Here is a 20,292-nt window from a genome sequence, read left to right on the forward strand (position 1 = left end):
CCTTCCGGGGCGCGGCGGGGGCGCCGCCCCGTTGCTGGGCGACAGCGGGCGGTGAGGCGGGACGGGGCTGCCGCGGGAGCAGGCCGCGGCTGGGGCCCCGCCGTCGCTGAGGCTTGAGCACGGGGAGTTGTCGCTCTCCTGTCCCTCCTGCCCGCGCTCCGTCGTGCCTCTACCGGTATATAAACGTTGTTTGTTTACGTTTTGGAAATCCCCGGGGTTTCTCGGTTCTGTTCTCTGCCTCAGCGGCCTTTTGGAGCTGTTCCCAGAGTAACTGAGGCATTTAAAAAGCTAATAAGATAGCTAAGTAGGCCTATAAACTGCTTGCTTTGTATTGGCTTCCTAGCTGGTTCCCCAGAGCTGTGTTAGGATAAGAGGGAAGTGCAGCCCAGCGCCCTGCGCTTTTGTTTTATTGTTAATAGCCCTTTTTAAAAGCTGCCTATTAAAAAATAATGTCTTATTCCCCAGGCTTTAAGATGTGTATGCTTCAGTGAATGAATTGTCATCTAGTAATCGTAAGGGAAGTGGATGTTTTCCTTGCTGTGATGGCGTTAATTTTAATTAGATATAGATAAACATGTAAAGTGCTGCAGTAGTGTTGAAATCACCTAGCTAATGTGCATGCTGCATTTCCTTGCCTCTAATTACTCTTGCTAATCAGTGCCTAGAAGCTGAAGCTGAAATGGTGCTCTTACCCTAGCAATATTTTTATAAACACACAGAGAAACCTCAGGGGCCCGAGTTAAGCACATTAATTCCAAGCAGAGCATGGAAAAAGCGTGTTATTGCTGTTGTGTGGCAGCAGATGGGTGCGAGGAGGTTAGGAAGGCTGTTTGTGCTGGTGCGCCTGGGTGTGCAGGTCAGACCTCCGTGGAATTGCTGCACAGGCATGAAGGATCCTAAAGTAAACCTGCCCCTGCATCAATCTGGGGAGTGACCGAAGGGGTAAGTTCCTCTCTTTTGGAATCCGGCCCATCACCCCAACATCCGAGTTGGGACCGAAAACAAGAGCAGCATAAACACCTCTTTTTTTTTTTTTTTTTCCTTTTTGTTCTACCCAAAATGCTTCCAAGTAATACTACATATTATGTATTATTCCAAGTAATATATATATTATATTGCTCTGAGTAACTAGGATGTCACTAAAAAGGAGCAGACTACTAAATCTCTAGATTCTTTGCTAGAAACATGCTAATCTTTCCTAGAAATGCGTTTTTCAGATTTTTCAGGAAGTGAATTTACCCTTTGCTAATTACTTGTTAAGCAGAGACGTTCACATCAGTTCTGTGGAGGAACGCTTTTCCTCACAAGAACAGTAATTTGCGATTTATCGGTATGGCAGCGGCACAGGGAAGCTGGGAGGAGGCAGGAGAGCTGAGCTAAAGCTGCTGGCTCAGCCTGCCTCCCAAAGTGGCTACGTCGCCCTGCAGATTGCTTTGCTTGGCGCCGCTGGAGGAGCGAGCAGTTCTGACTTTCACATCCCTGAAAACGTGTTTTCAGTCAGTGGGCTGTTGTGTTCTACCTCTTATTCACTGTTTTGTCTTTTTCTCCACCTAACAGGGAGTTATTTCCAGTGCTGCTGTAAATATGTAGTGATACACTAGGAAGTAAGGTGATAATGCTTGCCTCAGGGCCCCCAGATTTTTAATTATTAAAATGCCTCCCTGCATTTGTTACTCACCAGAGAGTGCGAAGGGAAACCGACTTAGCAGGGGGTTGCACGTCTTCCCAGCACTCAGTGTGATAGGTGCGTTTATTGTAAATTCTGGACCATGTTCAACATGTAAGAGAGTATCTTTGTTTTGGGGGCTGTGGGCTTTACCAGAGCACTTTTGTGGCCTGCCTGCACAGGTTTTAGCATTCTGTTTACCAGTATCTGAGAGAGAATTGTAATTAAACAGAAGGAATAGGCTAGTGCTATGCTTAAATGTCTGCTGATGATTGGAAGCTTTGTGGATCAAGGTCTGAGTGTTCATCCTCAGGCTGAATTACTCTGGGTACTTCATAGTCCAGGCGTAGGTCCCTGTGCTCAGGGATGTGTCAGTGTTGGGGTCCTGCTCTGCTAGCCTTGCTCAGAGGAACCGTTAGTCAAGTGTCTTTGTTTGTGTGCTTGTAGCGTTTGATTGGAGCATGGAGCCCTTCTCCCCACCAGAACTAGGGCTTCCTGCAGAAAAGAGCTCACCTGTGCCGGAGAAAAAATACCATGTCCTGGTGGGTGTGACGGGAAGTGTGGCTGCCCTGAAGCTGCCTCTCCTTATCACCGAATTGCTGAAAATCACTGGGGTGAGTAAATCTCTTGGTAGAGTATTGTGAAGTTGCTGTTACCCTGTTTCTCTTTTTGAAGAGAGTTTACATGGCTTCTGTTGAAATGAAATGTTTGTTCTGGCTTTGAGCTCTTAAGTTTGAAAATTTTTTTGGGGAGCATTCCTCCTGTTTTTAAAAATAAATTAAGACTTTTTCCTATAATTTCATACTTATCTACACTTAAAAGTTAGCTTTCCATCAGGCTTAAAGAGCACTAAACACCCCTGGATGTTTGCATAAACAGACATTTAAATTCTGGAGTATGAAAGTACTGTTGTTCAGCTCAGCTTGCTTAATTCTCTCAAAAATTATTAAATAGCTGTTTGTTTGTGGGGTTTTTTTTTCCCTGGAATATGTCCTTGTCAGTTGAATTATCAGATCTGGCTACAGACACAGGTGATGTTTTCTGGAACTTGAAATCTGTCACTAGGATACTGTGATTTTCCATAGGTGAGATATGGAGATTGCAAAGATGTCTGACGAACAAAGGGAAACCAGATCTTGTAAAAACAGAAAATACAAGCTGCTATATGTGTCTGTGCATTGAAGTTTTTTACTAGTTTATTGTCTGGAATAACAGAGGTGTCCAGCAGAGGCCACTGGTGACTAGAATCAGGCAGGGAACCATGCTAACTTTTGCTGTAGAATAAAGTTAGAGGAAAATACAGAAAACCTTTAGCTTTTAAGAAATGGAGCAAATGTTTTGGAACAGTGAAATGAAAGAGTGGCAGGAGCAAGAGGGTGCACTTAAATATGCACATATGTTGCTTAGAGTTCTTAATGAGTATCCTTTTGGATGATTTGGGAGGCTTTACCTTATAGTTAGGTACATTAATGTAGAGTTAGAAGTGCAAACCCTGAGTAACTCTGACTTATCTGGCTCATATTGATATCCCAGCTGGAAAGGGTACTAAAGATTTGGTGATCTGTTGGGCACCACTTCTGCCAGCTGCGTTGGCGTTGTGGATTGCAAAGAGGGACCTCAGTTAATTTATTATGTGACCTGAAATGATGAGTGAGGCCAAAGGTCCTAGGCCTAAGTAAGAAGGCCAAAGAAAAATGATAGCAAGGAAGGGGGCTGACCAGGCCAGAGCCAGGGATATGCACCTTCTAATCCTCTGTCTCTTGGATGGGCTTTGCTGTTGTCTCTTTTCCTTTGCTCTTGGTGCTTGGAAGATCCTTCTTTGCAGATGACAGGAAGAATGTAAATCATCCACTACAGGAATCTAGGTCAAATGCATTCCTTCTCTCTGAGCATTTGATTCATAATTAAAAACTGCAGGTGGCTGGACCTCAATTCACTGTGAAGGCCCATAGGTTTTGTGACATCCGTTGCGGGCTTTGTGGCCTCTGATTTTAGGCTTTAGTTGCATAAAAAGCAGAACTGAAGTGTCCAGTCCAGGAGCTTGTAGTACTTAATTTATTAATTAAAGTTATTTACTCATTCCTGATGTGATTTTAAGACCTGATCTGAAGCCTGCTGAGTCAGTGTAATTTTTCCATTGAGTTTGTTAAGTCCTGCACAAGCCTGTTGCATCAGTTTCTTTACTGATGGAACAGAACTTTAAAAAGCCATTGGTAGAAGCAGGGCAGGAGCAGAGGGAGGCTTTGACACCAAAGGAGACGTGGTCAGCAGCTTGAAACCAGACTGGTTAGTTTAAATTGATGTTTTGGCTGAAATGATCTTTGATGAACAACTTTGCAGTGTGATTTTGCACTCATTAAACTTTAACATCTCCTGAGGGTGGTAATGGATGTGACTACATCTTACTGCCTTTTGTTTAACCTCTTTGAAGATCTAGGAAATTCAGACGGCATCAGTTTACACCTTTCAGGTTATTACCCTTGCACCTGGTGTTGTGGGTAGGCAGCACATAGTGTCTGGTCAAGATGCTGTGGGTAGCTCTTGTGGCAGCGCTATGCTCACACGCATTGTCTCAGGCTGATTCCCAGAATTTTTGAATGGCCTGGCACGAATAAGATGACAAAAATCATATTGGCAGGATATTGGTTAGTCATAAAGAAAGGCAGCAACAGACTTCTCTGTGGGTGGAATGTGTTGCTCTTGAAGCTACAGGACATCATCTGGACTTAAATCATGTCACGTCATTTCATTGTGCTCCTACCAGGTAGCCTCTGCATCAGCTTGTAGTTGCCATTTAACAGGGAAGCTACTCATTCTCTTCTGCAGCAGTTGTTACCAAAGCTCGGTCTGTCCATAAAGATTTTGCTGTCAAAACTGAGAAACTTGTGGAAAAAAAATCACGCACACATGCCCTTAACCCCGAGCAGAAACGGCTGCCACGGGAGAATTCTCTAACAGAGACTGACAGTATTGCGTGAACACAGGACAGCAGTTTTGCAGTAAAGTTTATTCTGGAGAATTGACTTAAGTGGTCCAAGTAAAAGAGCTCTAAGCAGTCTCCAGTAAAGGAGTTTCTGAGGGTGGCTAGACTGCCTTTACTGTTTAAGCAGAGATACATCCACAGGCAAGCTGAGGGTGTGCCAGCTAAATAGAAAAAACTATGTAGGCTAAAGTGATCTTGAGAACACTGATCTCTTTCCAACATAGCTGGAGGGACTTGAAGGACTTGCTCAGAACAAGGGAATCAGGAGCCCACCCCAACAGAAAACCTTAATTAGGGAGAATATTTGACTAATAGAATAACTTTCTTGGGGGAATGGTGGAGTCATCACCACTCGGAGTCCTTGAACTTCCCTCTGGTATGCTCTGGTTTGTAGTGGGTTGGATGCAGGATGTGATAGCCAGCTATTCCCTATTCCTGTGCTTATGCTTCGAAGAAATATCTATTTTTTTAAGACTGGAGATGGTTATGCAACTATCTTTAAAAAAAAACAAACAAAACAGTGTCTTCTGGGGATTTTTATGTGTCCTTAGAGGGGTCTTTCTGGTGTAGATTAGAAAATTTTGAATAATGATGCAATTGAAGTAGCAAGTGACAAAATATGTTGTCTGGTACATCAAGTTGTATCACCTAAAAATCCTTATACCGTTATGGCTAACTGTAAAATAAGAACACCACTAACAAACACTCCTGCTGAAAACTTTTGGTGCAGACCTGGCCTACTGGTACCATTTCAGAGAGCAGACGTGCCCCTTAAACTGCACATTGCTCTTTAAAATCACCAAATAAATAGTAGTTTGCAGACTGCGAGGTTAACACCTCACTGAAGCCCATGGCATAGCAGAGCGCAGCGTTAGCACCTTTGTGGGTGTTGCTGCTTGGCTCCAAACAGCTTCCTGTGAGGTGAGGTTAGTATGGAAACAATACGGTCGATTGCTGTGAATATGATCTTCACACTTGAAAGCACTAGAAGTGCAGCTGTGATTCCAAGTTAGGGTCACCTGAAAAAGAGCAGACGTTTAGAAGAGGCAACGAACCAACCATATAGTACCAAATACTGGTGTTAGGTGCAGCTATATTTTCCCATTACTTTTTCTTCAGGAAATAGGTAAAATTACCAAAGACCATGATGTGCTAAGGCTGGGATTTTCCACTACTCCCAGCTGTTATTCTAGTCATGTAGGGTGCAGATAATCAACACTGCTCCATTCCCAGTTCAGTAGATAGTGTTGGGGAGATAGGTTAACATGTTTTGTCACTTCAACCGCTGCTGTTGAAGATAGCCTCTTGGAGGTTGGAGGTTTTCAGCAGTTGGTTTTAGCAAGAGTGCACAGAGTGAGTACTTCATCAGTTTTGTACCTCAGGCCACAGTTTCTAGCAGGAATGAGTTGTTGGTGAGGTTGGTTTCTCCCTGTCTCTGTTGGGCTAATAGAGCCACGCAGTGGGTTGCACTGTGAACTGTTTGAAGGAGCAGATGGTGGTTGGAAATGGCCAATAACAGTGAGAAGGGTTATTTTTCACTATAATTGGTGGCCTGAGGTGCGTCTTCCACATTACCAGTCTTTTCGGAACGCTCCCCCCTGCGTGTTCGCCTGTCTATTGACTGATTTTAAGGTACATCCTTGGAAGGAATTGCAGTTGGAAATACAGTTTTGTGTCCTGCTCAGGTGATCAGCGCATGCAGAGCTGCTCCAACACTGGCTCTGCTTTGGGGCTGATCCTGGGGTGTGTAGAGCACCTCTGGTTCACTGCATGTGCCAGGCAGCAGTTCGTGACATTTGTCAGAGCTACAGCTTTGAGCAGGTCATGCAACGAGTAGAAACTAGGGAGAAAACCCTTTTTTCTGTTTAAGATTTCTGCGGGGGGAAATGAAAGGTTCTCATGTCTTAGGGTACCTTAGCACCTCATAAGTGTGCATGTCAAATAAACATCGAAGAAACATGATAGGGTTTCCCCAGTATATACCATTTAACTGAAGGTTCCACTGGCTTTCAAGAAGGCAGGCAGGTTTATCTCAGATTTCTGAGAACCTTCATATACTTTGCCCCAGCCTCTCTTTCCTTTGTGGAAGCTGCTGGGTTACTGTTTTGGTTGCACAGAAACCCTCTGAGTATACCTACATAGATGTTTTCCTTTTTCCAATGTCTTACCCTGTTACCCTGATAGGACAGATAGCTGGAAGATACAACTCTGACTTGCTTCTGGTATTTTTACCCTGGCTGGAGCAAATCTGATCAACACGGTTTTAAAAAGCAGTATCCAGTAATCTGCAGCTACCTCCCCCCGGAGATCAGAGAGAGAGAGAGAGAGGCAGGGGCAGAAAGCAACAGAGGGGTGCACAAGGTGGTCCGTTTCACCAATAAATAATTCTATGTTTTCAAAAGCAGCTCTTGCTTGTGCAGCAGAGGCGGGCTTGCTTTGCACTGGTGGGGCTGAGCCCCAACTAACCTGCTTGTCCCTCAGCAGTTCTTTTGATCACTCAGCACTGTGCTTTCCCTTGGCACAGAACTTCCTCTTGGCTGCAAGTGTGGGAAGAGTGATCCTGTGAGTGCTGTGTAGGCATGCCACCCCTCGACAGTCCTCTGTGCTGTGGTTAAGGGAATCCACTGAGGCAAGATGCTCTTCTGCTCCCTTTGGCAGGCATATTTTGAGATTAAAGGACATCTTTCACAGAGTTTTGGTTTGCTGCTTCTTACTGTCTCTTTGAAGTTCTGTGCAGAACTGCATCTCGTTCTGACCTGCTCTGTCCTCTCCGCTGTCCCCGCTGTGAACTGGCCATGTGAACGTGTTCAGCAGGCAGTGACTAATCACCTGCCCATTTTAGGGTGGCATGAAATGAGTCTTTGGCTCTCATGAATACCTGTGGTGTCCTGGCCTTTCAACCATGAATAGGGGAAGGTCCTCTGAGAATGCACATAGCTTTCAGAATCTTTGCAGGCTTTACAGGATTGTCCACAAATCTAACCATTGGTCTGTCTTTCTTTTCTGATTAGCTCGAAGTGAAGGTGGTCACTACTGAGAGAGCAAAGCATTTCTATGATGTCCAGGAGATTCCTGTCACCCTCTATAGCGACGAAGATGAATGGCAGGTGAGTGGTTCTTCCTTAGGAGACTGCAAGGGCTTCTGTCCTGTCCTCACTAGCCACACGTCTTTTAATTCAAGTACTTTTGTCATGTACTTGTGCCTTCTACTTCCAGAAGGGCAATGAGTTGCTTCAGAAAAAACACAGGCTCCCTGGGGGATTCACTTAGTTGTTCAAGCACTGAACAGCAAACAAAAGTGCTCCTCTATGTTTCTGTGCAAGAGACCCCATTTATTTATTTTTTAATCCTGGGCCAATGCTTACTTCTTTGTTGTAGTGATATGTCTTTTGAATTGTGTCTTCCAAAGAATGTGATTCCAACCATGCTGTAAATGAGGAAGGAAAGAAAGGCTGCCCTGGCTGTACCGGAGGATTTTGTACTGCCCTAGCAGACTTGCAGCAAGCTATGGGGGTAGAAGTGGTCTCTCACCACCCTGTGCTCAGCTGCTATCTGCAGCTCTGAGAGCAGTGTCAGGAAATGTCAAGAAAGCCGCTGCAGAGCCGCAGTGAGGGTGTTTGGTGCTTGTCATGAGTCATATTTGTCACGAATGCAACAGTTTAATTCTCCTTAATGCTAAGTATTCTAAATCTGCAGATATCGCTGACAGTTGCAAAACTACTCACGCTGCTTTAAAACTCAGCCTGGTGTCTGGCTGGGTGACCTTGTGCTGGTAGGGCCACCCTGGTGTGGTGGTGCAGAGGAAGGCCAGTACCTGGATATGTCGTGCACCAGTATGACACGTGGCTGGAAGTCAGAGAGCTTCTCCTGCTGGGAGTAGTGTTTGTCTGTTGTGGTTTAACCCCAGCCAGAGACTAACGCAGCCACCCACTCACACTCCCCTTTGCAGCAGGACGGGGAGGAGAATTGGGGAAAAAGGTAAAACTTACGGGTTGAGATACGAACGATTTAATAACTGAAATGAAATAAAATATAATAATTGCAAAGAAAAGGAGAGAGAGGAATAAAAACCAAAAGAAAAAAAACAAACGATGCACAACACAATTGCTCACCACCTGCTGACCAATGCCCAGCCACTCCCCAAGCAGCAATCAGCCTACTCCCCCCAGTTTATATACTGAGCATGACATTCTATGGTATGGAATATCGCTTTGGCCAGTTCGGGTCAGCTGTCCTGGCTGTGTTTCCTCCTGCTTCTTGTGCACCTGCTCACTGGCAGACCATGGGAAACTTGAAAAGTTCTTGATTTAGAGTAAGCATTACTTGGCAACAGCTAAAACCGTCAGTGTGTTATCAACATTATTCTCATATTATTCTCATACTATATCCAGAACACAGCATTGTACCAGCTACTAAGAAGAAAATTAACTGTCCCAGCCAAACCAGGACATTATCTCAGAGGTATCTGCATCTGTGCTCGTGGGCATACATGGAAGAGCCATTCCAGTAAGGGATACCTCAGTTGTCAGGGCTGTGAACATCTCTAGACCTTGTAAAATGGCTTTTTCTCTTCACTACAGTTTTGCTGACATGCTTTGAGAGTCCCTGAGTATGAAGAGTGTATAAACATTAACATTTATTTTTCTGTATGTTTTATCTTTACAGTACTGATCTGGGTACAAGGTGGTCTGCTCTTTACCAGTGTCTTGCTAATGCTCTCCCATGTGAGCATCACTTTTATGTGGAGAGAGGCAGGCTAATGGCAATGGCCAGGAAGCTTTCCTGCGGGTCTAGGAGATTTCTGAGGAATCCTTGGTGGCGTGATAGAAGGGGTGCAAGTCGGGCTTTGAGGTCTGCTGGCACACTGAAAGCAGGCATGGAACCCTTATAACATGCTGTTCTGACATAAGGATGGGAATCACAGAATGGTGTGGGTTGGATGGGACCTTAAAGATCACCCAGTCACACCCCCCTGCCATGGGCACTGACACCCCCCACCAGCCCAGGTTGCTCCCAGCCCCATCCAGCCTGGCCTTGGGCACTGCCAGGGATGAGGCAGCCACAGCTGCTCAGGGCAACCTGTTCCAGCGTCTTGCCAGGGAAATAAGCCCGCCTAGCATCTGTTTGTGAGATATTTCACTCTGAAAATAAAGCTATGATTTTCAGCGCTTCTAGAAAACGTAGAAATGAGCGGAGGAGCTGGGAAAGGTGTTAGGAAGCACCAGCTTTCCGGATGCTGTCTTTTTGTTGTGGTTTCCAGTGACTCAGAGAAGGAACAGTTTGTGGCCCTGATGTGCCTCTTGCTGGCCTGTGGTTGTGTGTGTCCTCTGGGGATTAAGCACCTGATGCTGTTTGCTGCTTCTCTTGACGTTTTCCCAGTTAACTGCGCTCTTATGAAAAGACCAGGCCTCTCCTGAGCAACTTCGAGTTTTTGTGAAAATAGAAATATTCACTTAAGAGCCAAGAGAGGAGGAAGGTACTCAGCTGGCTAAACTTCATCCATCCTAGAGAAAACCAACAGGACTGTTCCCTACTGTACTTAGGAGGGTTTACTTTGCTGCTGTGAGTATGTGTAGGGGTGCACATCTGAATTGAAAGTGACTTGTGCAGTTAGGGGTCTATACCTTGTTAAAAGACAGTGGTCAGTTCACTTCAAAGAAATGCAGAACCTATAAATCACATGGTTTCCTCAGGAAACGTGACCCCTGATTTCATCCTGTCTGGCTTCAGCTGGCTGATAGGATGGAGCTCTTTCCTCCGCTCAGATATGCTCTTACGGACAATTCTGAAGCTGAGGGATGATAAGAATGGGAAGTGGATGGGGAAAGCTCTTTCCTGTGAGTTGATATTTGTGGTTGTTGGACGTGTGAATGGTCTTTGTGTGGAAAGGATACCCATTTGTAGAGCACCAAGTGTGTCAATGCCATCCATTAGGCGTGCTTCCGAAACGTAGCTGCAAGACGGCCTTCACTGGAGGAGGTGGGGGGAATCGGAAAAGGGAGCACTGTGCCTGCAGTCCCTGGCTCCCCGTTCTGTCAGGTCTTGCTTGATGTGAGAGTAATTCTTTCTCCTTAAGTTTCCGTGGTGGTTACTAAGGTGGGATTGATGAAGTGCCTGTTGTTCACAGTGGTCATTGTGAGGGTTTGATAATCTGCATCTTGTCTCATCCGCAGCTGTGGAAAGGTCGTTCGGACCCAGTCCTGCACATTGAGCTTAGGCGGTGGGCTGACCTTATGTTGGTGGCACCTCTTGATGCAAACACGCTGGCAAAGCTTGCAAATGGCATCTGTGACAACCTGCTGGTGAGTAACCAGAGCTCTGCCTGACAGTTCTCTCGCCTCCCAGTGTTAGACTGTCTGACCTTTCTTTCATGGAAACTCTTGTGCTTCTGCAGCATCGAGAACAGTGAGATTTGCATGTTCTGCTCTCACTTTGTGTGTTTGTCTCTCTCTTCCTTCAGTATCGTTCCCCTGTTCCTTCTCAAATAGTCGTTCTTTCCTTCCCTGGCTTACATCTCTTTCCACTTCTTGGCTCTGTCAGTCTCTTCCATTGTTTCCCAGTCCCTGCTTTATCTCTCTTGATTTTTTTGATGGGTGGTATTTTTTTCTTTCTACCTACACACACGCACGCGTGCACACACACACACCCACCCCCTTGCTCTAACTTTTGGGTTTCTCTCTGCATTTTTTAGATGCAATCTGGAAAGACACCTGTGAGATCAGATAAAACTGTTTACTTCCTGCTACCTCACCTCCTCCCTCACCTAACTGCATAGCACAGAAATTCAAACATGTTCACAATTACTTACCTTCCAGTTTCAGCTACAGGGGATTTGGCTTGTTCAGACTTGTTTTTCTGGTATTAAAAGTGCTCTGGCTCAAAGGCTGATCAAAAAGTGTATTAAAAGAGAGTGTGCTTCTCTGCTAGGTGATGATGACCTTCAGTGGGTCTGAACACTTTGTGTCCAGGTGTTAGGTCTTGATTAGGGGAAGGCATAACCATTAACCACCCAAAAGATCTGCCAGGGAGCTGCAGATCTGCAAAGCTGCTGTGGCGCATCGCCCCTCAGTGATGCAAGCAGGCAAGTAATGCAAGAACTAGGAACGGAGGGCAGTGCATCAGCTCTGGCCAGGGAGCCCTGCATGACCACCTTAGCTGTTCAGGTAAGAGGAACTGCATATAAATGAACAAAATACACCCAGAGCAACAGCTCTTATTTGTATGAGTAGATCACTGGAGATCCCAGAGAAGCCAGAAAGAGCTGTGGGAGGGACAAGAGCAATGTCTTTTCCTGCTGGCTCCGGTTGGTACTATAGATGTGATGGTGGTAGCAGAGGGAAGAGCTCAGGAAGGATGTTAGGTATGCGTGGCTTCACAAACACCTGCCAGTCTTTTCAGAGAGCTTGTGGAGGGAAGAGGTAGCTCCAGCAAAGGCAAGCAAATGCTGGAGGTGCTGCTTGGCAAGTTAGAACAGATTCTAGCAGACTTTCCTGTGCTGGGAAGGGTTCAAGTCATAGGGCGTAAAAAAGGATGGGCAGGGTTCTTGTAAGTACTCGGTGATCTGAGCAGAGACCCTGCACCAGGGGCTGTGGCTACCTGGGAAGCTCCCTTTGCATGATTTAAATGCTGCTAGGCCTAGGAAAACTGATGGAGATTGCATTGAGAGCAGTCAGCATTTGTCTTTTTAGGGAGATGAGGTGATACTGGATTATCTGGAAGTTCTGTATTCATGAGGAGTCAGATATGATTCCCTGTAGCATGCAGGAGCTGCTAGGTGGTTCGTAATCTGCCAGCATCTTCTGCAACAGCCCAGATGTGTTCGTGTTATCCTCTATTTATATTCTGGAAGCAGCAGTGCTTCCCTGGTGAGGAGTTATGGATCCAGTTGGCATATCATTTAAAAAAGATTCACTTGCCAACTTTTTGTGTTCAGCTCTGCAGCTGGCTTATCTGAAGTATTGCCTGGGGATTTCTTTATGATATGATCTGTGGCCACCCCTCAGCTTCTCTCGGTCTCCCACACGGGCTGGCAGTCTGCACTCTTCGTGTTTCAGCTTGGTTTGCTCCAGCAATTGGGCTGCTTGCTTGGCCCCAGGCCAGAGTAGGGTGGGATCTATCCTCTTTGTAGCCCCTCTCATCTTTCTTGCCTGTCAGTGATGAGCTTTGCTGGAATGTAATACAAATTAGTATCAGCCCTGTGGGTCTGTCTGTGGGTTAGTCCAGCTGCACTGACAGATTGAGGCGTTTGGCCCTCCAATGACGCCCAGGCTGGGAGATTGCTTCTGTGCAGCGAAGTGATGAGAAGGAATGAGCAAAGACAACCCGTCTTGGCTTCTTTTGCAGACTTGTGTCATCCGTGCTTGGGATCTGAGCAAACCTCTGCTCTTCTGCCCTGCTATGAACACGGCCATGTGGGAGCATCCCATCACAGCTCAGCAGGTGGAGCAGCTGAAAGGCTTTGGCTACACAGAGATCCCCTGTGTGGTGAAGAAACTAGTGTGTGGAGATGAAGGTCAGTCCTTTTGTGTGTCTTCTGACTCTCTTCCTGCACAAGTGCTGCTCTTGTTGTGAAGGGATGTGCATTCTTTTGCTGTATGGCCTGTTGAACTGCAGGGAGCAGGTGCTCACTGCCAGCGTTTTATAGAAACAAACTGAAGCTTTGCCCTGTGCTAGCTGATATCTATTATTCTTGTTCATTAATTTTTAAGTAGTCTTAAGAGACCATCCAAACCAGGCTTTCAAATGAGCCATTAGATAGGCCTGATATTTAAAAGAAATAACTCATTCAAGCAGAGAGTAGATCAAAGAGAAGGAAGGCTTTGTGGTGAGCATTAATAGCCTGGGATTTGGGTGTCCTGACCTTGCCCTCTACTGTGAGTGTGGGCTGTTTTTATCATGCCTCGGTTCTTCATCTCTAACTTAAGGATAATATCTTATCCCTGAGAGCAGACAGTGAGAATAAGTGCTTTGCAGACGTGGCTGAGGGTGTAGCAGGGCATGCATTTAACATTTGTTGTTTGTTGCCTGGGTTACTTTTAATCTTCCCAATCGAGTTTTGATTTGGGGTTTTGATATCAGACTTATCTGTGAAGTGAAAGAGCGGGGTAGGGACAGTTGTCATGCTCAGCTTCAAAAAACTTAACTTGCAGTGCTAAGACATACTACTAAAACGGTCTCATTTGTTTTTTAGGAGCTGTTTTCAATGGAAGTATTTTGACTTTTGAAAGTTTTTGAGAAGGGGTTTTAGACAAGCAATTTAGATGAATGGATTCGTTTTGTCAAAATTTTCTTGGACAAACTTTCTGTAAAATGTCACCCAGTTCTAGACACACTGCACAGTAGTATACTCATACTTCTGTTTAACAACCCCAACTCTAGCAGAATTTTAACCACTCTGTCAGATAGTTCAATACACAGTCGGTAGTGAAGACAGGATGTTAAAATGTTTTTCATGGTTAAATTCTAGGGCTGGCTTAGTTTCTGAATTCTTGGGTAGGTGCAGTGCTTCTAGAGAGTGTTGTTTTGGAACTGAATAGTGAGAAATATTTACAGTTAGGTAAGTGTAGTCAAGTAACTCAGGCATCAGTTGAAATATCCTGGACAACTATGCTTCCGCTGGGATTTTAGACCTGATTACATCAAATTTCTTACGTACTTGTAATAACATTAAGGGAAAATGCCCAAAAGAGGTTGTTCTGCGCAAACATTTTGGCAGAAGTGGAAAGGCCATCTGGCATAGCTTCTTTTGTCTTTTATTTTTTCCCTTTTTGCACATGTATGCAGGATCTCTATTCCTGTAGTAAGCAGCTGAGTGCCTTTTAATGGGTCATGTGCTTGTTCTTGCAGGTTCATGTACCTGAGGCAGAGCTGTGGTGTTGTCATCCCTGTTTCACAGACGGGGATCTGAGATGTACCAGGGCCATGTGAGTTGACTCACCAGCACAAATGGATTAGAGTTGGATGGTGAACGTGATTTCCACCTTCTGCTGCTCAGCCCTGCCCCTTTCCTGGGGGTGCCACCCTTGCGACAGGGATATGTGAGCCACATGAGAAGCAGCATGTGCATTGCTGTGGTTTGTCGCTCAGAATGGCAAAGTAAACCAGCACTGACTGGGAGTTACCTCATTCCACCAGCAGTCATTTGGGAGCCGCTTCACACGCAGTTCATCTGTCTCTGCTGTGAGAACAAACTCCTGAAGGAGCCTTGGAGAGGGATGGTACGAACAGCTGGGGCAGTAGTACCCACATGTGACTGGACTCCACTTGTGCTTGTGAGTCAATTCACAACAAGATATTCCTGTTGGCAAACACCAGGACTTTCCTGGCAGTATGTAGGAAAAGTATGGCAAAGCAGTTGTCGTGGTTTAACCCCAGCCAGCAACTAAGCACCACACAGCTGCTTGCTCATTCCCCCTCAGTGGGATGGGGGGAGAGAATTGGAAGGTTAAATGTGAAAAAACTTGTGAGTTGAGATAGAGTTCTAGTAATTGAAATAAAATAATAATAAATTATAAGGAAAAGGAAAATAACTGAGAGAGAGAAATAAAACCCAGGACAGACAAGTGATGCAAATGAAGACAGTTGGTCACCACCAACCGTCCAATGCCCAACCAGTCCTCGAGCAGTGACCCCCTTGCCAGCCTTCCCCCCAAAGTGTTTTTGTTCAGCGTGACGCCGCATGGTATGGAATATCGCTCTGGACAGCTGGGGTCAGCTGTCCTGGCTGTGTCCCCTCCCAGCTCCTTGTGCATCCCCAGCCTACTCGCTGGTGGGGCAGTGGGAGAAGCAGAAAAAGCCTTGACTCTGTGTAAGCACTGCTCAGCAGTAAGAAAAACAACCCTGAATTATCAACACTTTTCTGCACAAATCCAAATCGTAGCCCATACTAGCTACTATGAAGAAAATGAACTCTATCCCAGCCAAAACCAGCACAGCAGTAATGGACTCCAGGTCTCTGAAGACCCAAGACAGTCTCCACCACTGACTTTTTCTTCTCTTCCCCTCTTTTTTCAAGCCTTTCACACCAAGGCCTCTTCTTCCACAGCAATTTCAGTTTTGTGGGTTTCATCCACACAGGGGTTTGCCCAGCTTCCATCCAAACAGTAGGTAGCAAAGCTCACGCATCTGGTGCAGAAGAAAAGAGATTCAGTTTGCACCAGTTTTGTCTGTTGACATTGTGGTTTGTCTTGCTACAGAAGAGGTTTATCTTCCTCAACTGATGTGGCTGGTCTCACCTGAAATGGGCCAGATCCTGACTGTCACTGAGTTTCTGCATTACAAGCATTGCCTAATTAATTTTTCTTAGTAAATGGGTGGGTTTAGACATAGAGTCTGGCTAAAAGAGAGTTAAAATAACAAATTGAGTTGACAATGAAAATGTTTCCTTGATTGGATAGTTAGATGTAAGCTACCAAGGCTGTTGGCCTTGATGATATCCATGTGCCACAATATAAAGAGAGCTTTGAGAGGTGCTGTGCCACACATGGGCCTGCAACAATCTGCCTTTGCAGAAATGTTTCCAAACTGCTGGTATCTTCGTTATTTTTGGCTGGATTTGTAGAGCCTGGCACACTGGAAGACTTCTATCTGTAGGCATGAGCTGTGCTGTCACAGGCTGCTTAGCAAGATTTTCCTCTGCTAAACCTAAAAATCCAGCTGTGAATTGCCAAAGATGTTGAGGAAGCAGGTGGTGGAGGACAAAGAAGGGCCTTGGAAATGTTCTTGAAGGGTGTAGCTCTGCTGAACTGTGCAATCAGGGAATTTCTCTTACTTAGCAGGACCTGTCAGCTGCAACGCCTCTCCTCGAGGTTAGATCAGAAGGGCCCAAATCTGCCTGCAGCTTTTCCAAGAGGATGCTTCAGACCTCCTGGGATTTACAGGTCTGCAAAAAGCAGAGTGGAGAATGAGTCTTACTTTGCAGGGAAGCCCAATTTTCTTGACCTTCCAAAACTATCGTTCTTCATCACAAATCCTCAGTTATATCCAGTTAACACCTTTTGACCCAGCCAAAACTTAGGTGGCTCATCTGTACGGGAAAACTGAGGGTGTGGGCAGATCACAGCCCTGGATCTGCCCACAAGAAGGCACCTCTCCCTGCTGGTCAGGATGGCCTTTCCCCTTCCCCTCTGGTTCTTGCCTGCCCCCCTATCTCTGTGCACTTGCTAACCCAGCTGTGGAAGCAGGCCAGAAAAAAAAAAAAAAAAAAGAGGAAAACAAAACTTCCCAGAACTGATTTCTGATGACCAATAAGGCACATATTTTAAATTATTGGGACAATTAATGAGCAGGACAAAAATCAATAGAGACTCCTTTTCAGTCTTTCAATGGAAACAAGTGCTGGTGAGAGAAGTATCTTTCTTCAGCCGCAAGCAAATTACAGGAGTGAATGGACTGAGTTCCAAGTGCTGCGTTCGGTACACGGGGTTGGACAAGATGATTTAATGATCTCTGGCCTTAAAATTATGAATCTAAGTTTTAGAAGTATTTCAGAGGGAAGCAACAGCACAGTGTAGATTAGATGTTCATCTGGCAGCTAACCAGTCTGAAAGGAAAAGCTTTTACATTTTGTTCTGTCCAGCACTCGGTCTTCTCCAAGAATTACTCCCGAGGTTCAAGCTGGTGTGAATCCAGGACAGCTTTCTCTAATGTGAGTCTAACTGCAGAGTCATGGGAATGGTATGAATTAAGCAAGTCTTTTTTTTTATAGGCAAAGTCCATTTCAAAAAGATACCGAACACTGTTTACACTGGAGAAAGGAGGTGAAATAGGGTGTTTTGCTACCCACATGCATTTTGGGGGCACTTTTCCACGTTTGCTCCCAGGGCAGTGTGAGCTAAGATAGTAACTCCCTGTGCGGTCAAGGGTTAGATGCAGACACTTCTGGAGACGATTCAGAACATGAGGTACTTATTAAGGTCATATGAGTTGCCTTTGAGGTTTCCTGCCTCTCTCCATTGACTGAGGCGCTTGCGCTCCTCCTTAGACTTCTGAGTTGTGAGCCAAGCTAAGTTAGCATGAATACTCTTCTCGCTGTCCTCCCCTGATGGCATCCTGCCATGCCACAAAACCCCTGCAGAACCAGGTGGCCTGAGCAGATCCTCTGGCCTCCGCAGTTGCTTTCTGTTGGGTGAGTCACGAGGAAACACTTGGTGAGCTTGGCTGTGCTGCGCCACCATTGTGCATCTAATTTTCCGCAGCAGCACAGTGTGTGAAGAAGAGACGGACAGGGAAAGCACGTGCCTCATGCTATCTTGGCAAGACCTGGATTTCACCGCGTGGTTTTGCTGTCATCCTGCAGGTCAAGGTGCCATGGCAGAAGTGTGGACCATTGTGGAGAGCGTGAAAAGGATCCTTGAAGAACGGGACTTGCCAACGCAGAGCTGATGATTTGGCATGTAAATTGTATTTGTGTGCCTCCCTGATGATTTGAAGATAAAACCAACAGGAAGCTGAGTCGAGGTGGCATGCATACCTATAGCGTGCTCTTCAACCGAAGGAGTGAAACGTTTGTCTTCCAGCTGGTGCCAAACTGAATTGTGGTACATCACTGCAGACTTTCAGAAACCAAAGCCAAGAACATGCTGCTTTAGTGTGGGAACACTCTGTGGTATCTCACAGAGAGGGAGTAACGTTCCACTGGGCCACTCAGCCCCCCGTGTTTCACATGTGCTCCTTGCTGAGGAGGCTGCAGAAGGAGTTGCCAGTGTACTTCGGGTCCAGTGGTTCTCCCAGGAGTTGCTCGAGCGGAGAGTGCTGTGCCAGTCTAGGTGATGGGAATAATGCCAGCCTTTTCCAGTATGTGGGTGTGGGGGCACCCCTGCTCTCCCAAGCCTGGTCTGTAGCTGTGCTGGCTTCGCCTTTCCAGCAGGAGTCACTGTCCAAAAAGCATTTCCCCTCCAGGAGCTTAGTAGTAGAGATTTTAATTCCGCTCCTGAAGAATTGCCTCTTGTAGCTTCTCTGGGGGGTGTTTGCACGTGACAACATTGCTAAATCATTGTGTCTGCTTAAGTTTCTTAGCAGAGGTGGGGAAAAAATTGACTGAAAGTAGCTATCTAGTCCCCGAATTAGCCTTTGCCCTTTTGTATCTGTTGACTGCATAGGGATGCGGACGTCAACCATGTACCAAAATGATACCTGCCCAGCTGGGTGCTCCAGTCAGTAAATGAATAGGCTGGGCTCTTGTGGAAGGCCAGGGTGGCTGTTTCCCAAGGGAGTGAAGTCAAACTTTGCCTATGATGATCCCTTTCGGCTTGAAAATTAACCAACTAGCCTGAAAAAAATTGGGAAATCCTGTGACCCCATAGGCATCCAGACCAGTCAGGGCTCCCTCAGTCCCGCCTTTCCTTGGAAATGTGATTCCGCTCCTGAGGGGAATGGGAGCAAACTGGAGCTGTTGAACATGTTACCGTAGCAGAGCACTGCTGACCCAGAGAGTTTATTTTTAACTAGACCCAGTCAAATTTAAGGCCTTCGGTACAGAATGTGCATCCTGCCTATGGGGGCAACCTTCAGACTGCTGTGCGCAAGGGAAGAGGTTATCAGCGTATGTTTGCTTTCCTTATCTATTCCACACAAATAAAACCTCCTGAACTTTCCCATTTTTGGCTCTTCCACTGATAGAGATCTGGGGACTCAGAGCTTCTGAGGATCAAGTCAGAAGGAACCTCATTTGAGCAGAGCTTGTGGCTCACGGGAAGGGCCGTAGCGATACCATCATCATGAGCTTTGTATTTTGCCAGTAAAGTCTTTGTGGTGTCACCTGTATCGTTTGCTCATGTTCTTAGCATGGTGAAAGCTATCCACCTATCCTCAGAGTATCTTACTTTAAGCTTACTGAAGGCAGTAGAAGAGATACTTCTTGGTTTCCATTGAGTCTTGTAGTGAACGTTGTTTCTCCTACTTACAAAGAAATATGTGTTCTGGCAGTTGCAACTGTAACTCGACCTTGCAGCTCTGCTCTGGCTCTGCCGTGGATATCTTGTGTGGTTGGAGTTGCTTGGCCTTCCTCCTAGTCCGTGACTTGGCGATGCAGAAAATCTGACAGTAAGGTTCCTCATACCAGGTCAAAACACCATGTCCTTGATAAGAATGTTCATCTGTTACGAGTCTGGTTTGCTGGCTTAAGCTGCTCCAGAAACGGTGGCAGGTATCATATCATCTGGCTTCTGGCACCAGAGATGGGCAAGAAGGTGTATGGCGTGTGGTGCAGAGCGCAAGCTCTGGTAGTTCAGCAGAAGTTGGGTAATGTGGCATTTTTAGATCCAGAACTTATGCTGGGTCACCTGATGTCTCGTGGAGCTGGCAACCGGTCTTAGTGGGCTGATCTGTAAGGTGGAAGGAAACTGCTAAGACTAGAGTTGCCTCTGAGACTTGTTGAGAGGCTTAAATCAGGGCTTGTAAAGAACTTGCAGATCCCTGAATAAAGGGAGCTAATTCTTTGTCCTGCAAATATATAGGACAGCAATAAAAATGTATAGCTGAGAGAATGAGGGGAGCAGTTCACAGCCAGTGGCCAAAAAAACCCCAAAGAAAACTCCTCTGTAGAGGACACTGCTCCTTATCTGTCTCATCTCTGCTGCAGAAACAGATACTAACTGTGCCGCTAAATGATCCTCTGCATAATTGCTGTGATTTCTAATTGGAG

At 45.9% G+C, this 20,292-nt stretch overlaps 1 protein-coding gene across 7 annotated transcripts in view; it reads left to right on the plus strand.

The window, feature by feature from the left end:
* Nucleotides 1-20,292, plus strand: part of PPCDC (phosphopantothenoylcysteine decarboxylase) — a 29,599-nt gene continuing 9,307 nt past the window's right edge. Inside the window, exons 1-7 of one of the 7 annotated variants that reach the window (XR_005105391.1) lie at nucleotides 5-175; nucleotides 2,114-2,280; nucleotides 7,661-7,756; nucleotides 10,823-10,951; nucleotides 12,993-13,161; nucleotides 14,496-14,572; nucleotides 17,947-19,410. Coding sequence is in view for 5 of the 7 variants with exons in the window: in XM_037395176.1 (XP_037251073.1) it covers nucleotides 2,128-2,280; nucleotides 7,661-7,756; nucleotides 10,823-10,951; nucleotides 12,993-13,161; nucleotides 17,947-18,032 (633 nt within the window). In the remaining 2 variants the exon portion in view is untranslated. Of the gene's footprint in view, nucleotides 176-719; nucleotides 943-2,113; nucleotides 2,281-7,660; nucleotides 7,757-10,822; nucleotides 10,952-12,992; nucleotides 13,162-13,839; nucleotides 14,476-14,495; nucleotides 14,573-17,946; nucleotides 19,411-20,292 lie in introns of those variants that run through there. The other 6 variants (XM_037395173.1, XM_037395174.1, XM_037395177.1 and 3 more) reach the window with 6 other exon arrangements.

This window comes from Falco rusticolus, chromosome 7, assembly GCF_015220075.1.
Source record: "Falco rusticolus isolate bFalRus1 chromosome 7, bFalRus1.pri, whole genome shotgun sequence".
Classification (NCBI taxonomy): Eukaryota; Metazoa; Chordata; class Aves; order Falconiformes; family Falconidae; genus Falco; species Falco rusticolus.